Below are 5,978 nucleotides of genomic sequence, written 5' to 3'. Positions count from 1 at the left end.
ATACCAGGATTGCCAAAAATGGTTTTTGATGGTTGGGCTCCAAAAAGAGAATTTTGGACACCAAAGGGTGAAGATATAGTGCCAAATAGAGTGTTCCGAAATGTGGAATTTGATTGGGCAAAAGCAAATGTAAAGCCAAAGCTAAAAGATGGGGTGCTTGAAGCACCAAAAGGTGGTGTAGAAGAAGCTCCAAATGCAGGTGTACGCAATGACCCAAAGGCAGTGGCACCAGAAGATCCAAAAATAGGAGTACTAGATTCACCAAAAGCAGGGGTAGCTAAGGAAGCAAACACCAGTGTGCTTGATGACCCAAACACAGCGTCTGTGCTACCAAATGTTGGACTTGATGTAGAGCCAAAAGAATGAGACTTGTTCACACCAATGTTGGAGTGCTTGGCTTAGAGGGCGTCACAGAATTCAATAACAAAGAGGTTATAGTTTACATGGATGAAATCAAGAAACCTTTAGCGGGCCAGAGCCTTAACAATCTTGCGAAGGTCACTCTTCTCAACATTTTATGCCTTAATAAGAAAACTGGTCAACAATACACAAACGACCCAAAGGTGGAAAAATACAAGGAAATGCTGAAGAAGAAAGCTAAGGACCAGGGTGCTGAGTTTGCTTCTTATGACCCAGTGAGAGGGGAGTGGAAATTTACAGTTAAACACTTCAGCCGCAATGATTCCGGGGATGAAGCTTCCTTATAGGTGCTGCCCGTGTCAAAGTGAAATTATGATTGTTGTGTAACAGGATAACACAGATTGATGTAGAGAAGCAAAGGGAGGATTGCCTTGTTGACCTACACTGTTGAAAATTTGGTTGTCTGTCCGTCTAGCTTGTAGTTTCAAGTGAAACTTGGCCAATCTAGTAGGCGTTGTTCCAAGGATGACGTAACTCGTTAGCCTCAAGGTGCATGGGGTGATTTCATCTATCTCAAGGTTTGTGTAAAAGACTTTTACCAAGAGTGGTTAAACGTCTTACTCATATACCAAGAGACCCATGAAGGCCTAAATAGCCTTTCAAATTCATATATCTCTCTTTTTCAAAATGTAAGATCGATTTAGCAAGGTTCAACAAAACTTTTGGAGATGAAGCTCTTGAAGTACTTACCCCGTTGAAGTCTTGTGGGGAAATGCTCCCACCAATTGGGCATTTCCTCTCATATTTCTGGTTCCTTGGATGGGCTAGACTACGTTGCCAAATGTTTTGTCCTCAACATTGTAGAAAGTTTGGTTTTGATGAAAAGCGGTGAAGAGAGGGTTTTAGCCTTGGACTTGAGTGGGAATCACTCCAAAATCAAGAAGGAAGGGAGGATTAGGGCCTTGAAGCTCTTAGAAAACGTTTTTTAAGAGAGACCCATGTATCTAGTGGTGGCATGGCTAGTAAATAAGTAGAACTTTTATAGAGATGGTATATAATTGTAATAATGCAAGTTGTTGTATGTGCTCTCGTGTACTTTTCCTTTTGAAGCATGTAGCCCTAAGGGTATTGTAGTCATTGAAAACACTTTCACACAACTATAAATACAGCCTCAAGGCATGGGGCCGAGGATTCAACCCTCTTCCTCTTGGCTCAAATTCATTCTTATACCTCTCTCTCTTTTCCTCTTCTCTGTCCCATGGTTTTTTGTCTCCATTCTCCCAAGACTTGGTGTTCCTCTCTTAGCTTCTTCCCATGAGATCTGTTGAGTTTATGTGTTGTCCCTAGAAGTCAACATAGTATTTGAGCAGGAAAATATCAGAGATGGAAAAGGAGAAGAAGATGGAGAAGAAGGGAAGGAAGAAGAATAAAAAGAAGACAAAGAAAAATAAAAAAGGCAGCTTCTAGTTTTTCCTTTAGACTTCTTCCCAATTCCTCTCTTTTATTTTATATTGCACTCCGTTGTCGTATTTTAATATATAAAAGTATATACCTTTGGAAATATATTTGAGTCTAGTTTCCATGTCAGAAAGAATATTGGAAATCAGATTTTTCTAGAAAGAGTAATCGACATTTGAAGCAGCAAAGGTCAAGCAGAAAAACAATTTCTAGTAGCAACAAAAAGACTCAACTTTCTGAAAGGTTTGTAACAACAATGTAGGTCACCGAAGCAATCCTCCCTTTGCTTCTCTACATCAATCCATGTTTTCTTGATACACAACAATCATAATTTCGCATTGACATGGGCAACACCAGTAGGGAAGCTTCATCCTAGAGTTCATAGCGACTGAAGTGGTTCACTCTAATTTTTCACTCCCCTTTCATAGGGTCATAAGAAACAAACTCATCACCCTTGTCCTCAACTTTCTTCTACAACATTTCCTTGTACTTTTCCACCTTTGGGCAATCTGTGTATTGTTGGCCAGTTTTCTTATTAAAGCATTTGATGTTGTGAAGGGTGACTGTTGTAGGCTTATTAAAGCCCTGGCCCACTGGAGATTCTTGCTTTCATCCATGTACACTACAACCTCTTTGTTGTTGAATTTCAAAAGGGCCTCTAAGTCAACCACTCCGTCTTTTGGTGTGAACATGGCTCATGCTTTTGGATCTATGTCAACTCCAACATTTGGTAGCACATGCTCTATTTTTGGGTCATCAAGCACATTGGTGTTTACTTCCTCAGCAACCCCTGTTTTTGGTGCATCTAGTACTCCTATTTTTCGATCATCTAATACACTGCCTTTGGCTCATTGAGTACTCCTGCATATGGAGCTTCTTCTACACCAACTTTTGGTGCTTCTAGCAACCCAACTTTTAGCTTTGGCTCTGTACCCACTTTTGCCCAATCAAGTTCCACATTTGGGAACATTCCATTTGGCAACATTCCATTTGGCACGATGCCTTCTCCCTTCGGTGCCAAAAATTCTCCTTTTGGTGCCCAGCCAACAACCACTTTTGGTAGTCCTGGTTTTGGCCATTCTGCCTTAGGGAGTCAGGTTGGTGGAAGCAAAGTTGCACCAATATGCCCAATAGCTGAGGTGGTTGGGGGCAGTGGAACACATCCAACTGGAAAACTGGAGTCTATATCAGCTCTTCCTTTGTTAAAAAAGACAAGAATCACAAAGAATTACAATAGGACTTTCAACTAGGTGACAAAGGTGGACATAATCCTGCCAGATAACCTGCAAGTGGAGTTGGTTTTAGTGTACCTACACAGTCAAGCCAGTTTGGCACGACAATCATATTTGGTCAAACAGTGCAAACCCACTCTCCAGCACTTCATCAACCAACCCCTTTGCTTCAAAGACTGCAATTCCACTTGTACGCCGACTGGTAGGATTTGGCCCACCTTGGTCACCTAGTTGATCGTCTTCCCACCATAATTCTTCATGACTCTTTTCTTTGTAAATAGGCATACCTGATATAGACTCTAGTTTTCCAATTGGTTGTGTTCGTTTTCCGCCATCCACCATAGTTGTTGGTGTATATGGTGCAACTCTCCTTGTGCCATGCTTACTCCCTGTTAAAATGGGTCGAAGGCCCTATCCTAAAATGACTAGCCAACTTAGGAAACCTCTTTACCAACTAATAAACTCAAGATCTTTGTACTCACTAATCTATGTGGGACTATTCCTTAACACTCCCCCTCACATGTAGACCCTCTTTTGTGGCTCTACAAGTAGATAATTTAGGAGTACGCAGTTTAGGTGTAGGCCCTCTTTTTTGTGGCTCTACAAGTGGATAGTTTTAGGTGTAGGCCATCTTTTGTGGCTCTACAAGTAGATAGTTTAGGTGCAAGCCCACATATGAGTACTTGCTCTGATACCATGTTTGAGAGAGATTATTCCTGCTTGAAACTTCTCCCGTATAAAATGACAATCCACCTCAATATGTTTAGTTCTTTCATGAAAAACTGGATTTGAAGTGATATGAATAGCTGCTTGATTATCACAATGCAGATTCATGGACCCCTTTTTATAAAAACCTAGTTCGATAAGAAGGGTCCTAATCCATAAAAGTTCACTAACGGTATGGGCCATAGCTCTGTATTCTGCTTCGGCGCTAGATCTTGCAACCACATTTTGCTACTTACTTTTCCATATAACCAAGTTTCCCCCAACTAGAGTACAATATCCTGATGTAGATTTTCTATCATCAGGAGATCCAGCCCAATCTACATCTGAGAAGCCTTCTATATTGAAGTGCCCATATGTTTTATACAGCAATCCTCTTCCTGGAGCTCCTTTTAAATAACGTAATATTCTCTCTAAAGCTTGTCAGTGGGTAATTTGTGGTTTGTGCATGAATTGACTCACCACATTTACAACATATGATATGTCTGGCCTAGTTACCGTGAGATAAATCAGTTTTCCCACGAGTCTTTGATATTTGCCAATATCAATATCTTCTTCATTTGTGGCACATAATTTTACATTTGTATCCATAGGTGTGTCAACTGGTCTACAACCCTTCATTCTTGTTTCTTCAAGGAGATCCAAGACATATTTCCTTTGAGATAATATTATCCCATGTTTGGATTGAAGAACTTCTATACCCAAAAAATATTTAAGCATACCAAGGTATTTAGTCTTGAATTCCTGACATATCATCTGTTTCACCTCTTGTATGCTCAAAGCATCATCACCGGTTAAGATAATATCATCCACGTATATGGCCAATAATATTTTCCCTTTGACTGTATCTTTATAATATACGGAATGATCAACTGAGCACCGATGAAAACCAAACCGTAGGAGTGTTTGACTAAATTTATCAAACCAAGCTCGAGGGGACTGCTTATGCCCATATAAAGACTTTTTTAACCGGCATACTGGCTCCCCCTCAACCACATAATCAGGTGGTTGAACCATATAAATTTCCTCACTGATATCACCATTTAAAAAAGAATTTTTAACATCCAACTGATAGACTGGCCATGAGGAGTTAGCATCAATAGATAAGATGATGCGTACCGAATTCAATTTTGCAACAGGAGAGAAGGTCTCCTCATAATCTATCCCATAGCACTGCGTATAGCCCTTAGCAACCAGTCGAGCTTTAAGACGAGTAACCGATCCATCTGGATTATGTTTCACCGAAAAAACCCATCGACAACCAACCGGTCTTTTACCTTTCGGGAGTGATGTTAAGTACTAGGTTTGGTTTTCATATAAGGCGTGCATTTCTTCATCCATAGCCGCCTTCCATCCTGGACGTCTCAGGGCCTCCTGATACGACTGTGGATTGGAAGAAGAAGAAAGGGACACAAGAAACTGAAAACGCTCGGAAGACAAGCGATGGTGAGACATAAAATTTGAGATAGGATGTGAAGTGGTACAGGAGTGACTTCTTTTCTTAAAGCAATAGGCCGAGTATCAAATTCAGGCCCATACATATGAGGAGAAGGACTTACCTTAGGTGGATCTGACAACTCCACAGGTGAAGGTACGGCCGGTGCATCAAGGGATGGATCCACTTCAAGATTGAATGGCACAAGCGGACAAGGAGTAGTAGAAGGACAAGTCCATCCTGGAGGAGCATCATGGGAGGAGTAGAAGGGAGTGTCCTCAAAGAAAGTCACATCCCTAGAGATAAACATCCTCCAAAGGGTAGGATTATAACAGACATAACCTTTCTGGGTGCGAGAGTATCCCAAAAAAATGCACTTCATAGACCGAGGATCAAGTTTATTTTTATGTGGAGATGTAACATGAACAAAACATATACATCCAAACACTTTCAAAGGAAGAGAAAAAGGATCTTCACCATTAAATAACACAGAGTAAGGAGTTTTATGATGAAGGATTGATGAAGGTAACCTATTAATGAGAAAGCATGCTGTAAGTATAGCATGAGGCCAATAGAAATAGGGTACCTTCATGGAATAGAGGAGGCCTCGAGCAACTTCAAGAAGATGACGATTCTTCCTTTCAGCAACATCATTTTGTTGAGGAGCATAGGCACATGATGTTTGATGAATAAGCCCATTACTCTCACAAAATGATTTAAAGTCATGAGACATGTATTCCTTAGCATTATCAGATCTAAGGGTTTGAATT

General features: G+C 40.6%; 1 protein-coding gene across 1 annotated transcript; it reads left to right on the top strand.

Annotated features, from left to right (window-relative positions):
• The first annotated feature begins 362 nt into the window (after window positions 1-362).
• On the top strand, window positions 363-707 carry LOC137955047 (nuclear pore complex protein NUP98A-like). Its single transcript, XM_068801923.1, has one exon. It carries the CDS (start codon window positions 363-365, stop codon window positions 705-707), a length of 345 nt encoding a protein of 114 aa, XP_068658024.1.
• Window positions 708-5,978: the final 5,271 nt, after the last annotated feature.

This window comes from Aristolochia californica, unplaced genomic scaffold (assembly GCF_029961685.1).
Source record: "Aristolochia californica isolate CCGP_79_NKW_82.1479 unplaced genomic scaffold, dmAriCali1.0.hap1 SCAF_2, whole genome shotgun sequence".
Classification (NCBI taxonomy): domain Eukaryota; kingdom Viridiplantae; phylum Streptophyta; class Magnoliopsida; order Piperales; family Aristolochiaceae; genus Aristolochia; species Aristolochia californica.
Note: the sequence above shows the minus strand (reverse complement) of the source record. Positions and strands in the feature narration are given on the sequence as shown.

Bases quoted from the DNA above. Each gene is read 5' to 3' on its own strand.
- LOC137955047 (XM_068801923.1), top strand. From the start codon at position 363: ATGAGACTTGTTCACACCAATGTTGGAGTGCTTGGCTTAGAGGGCGTC.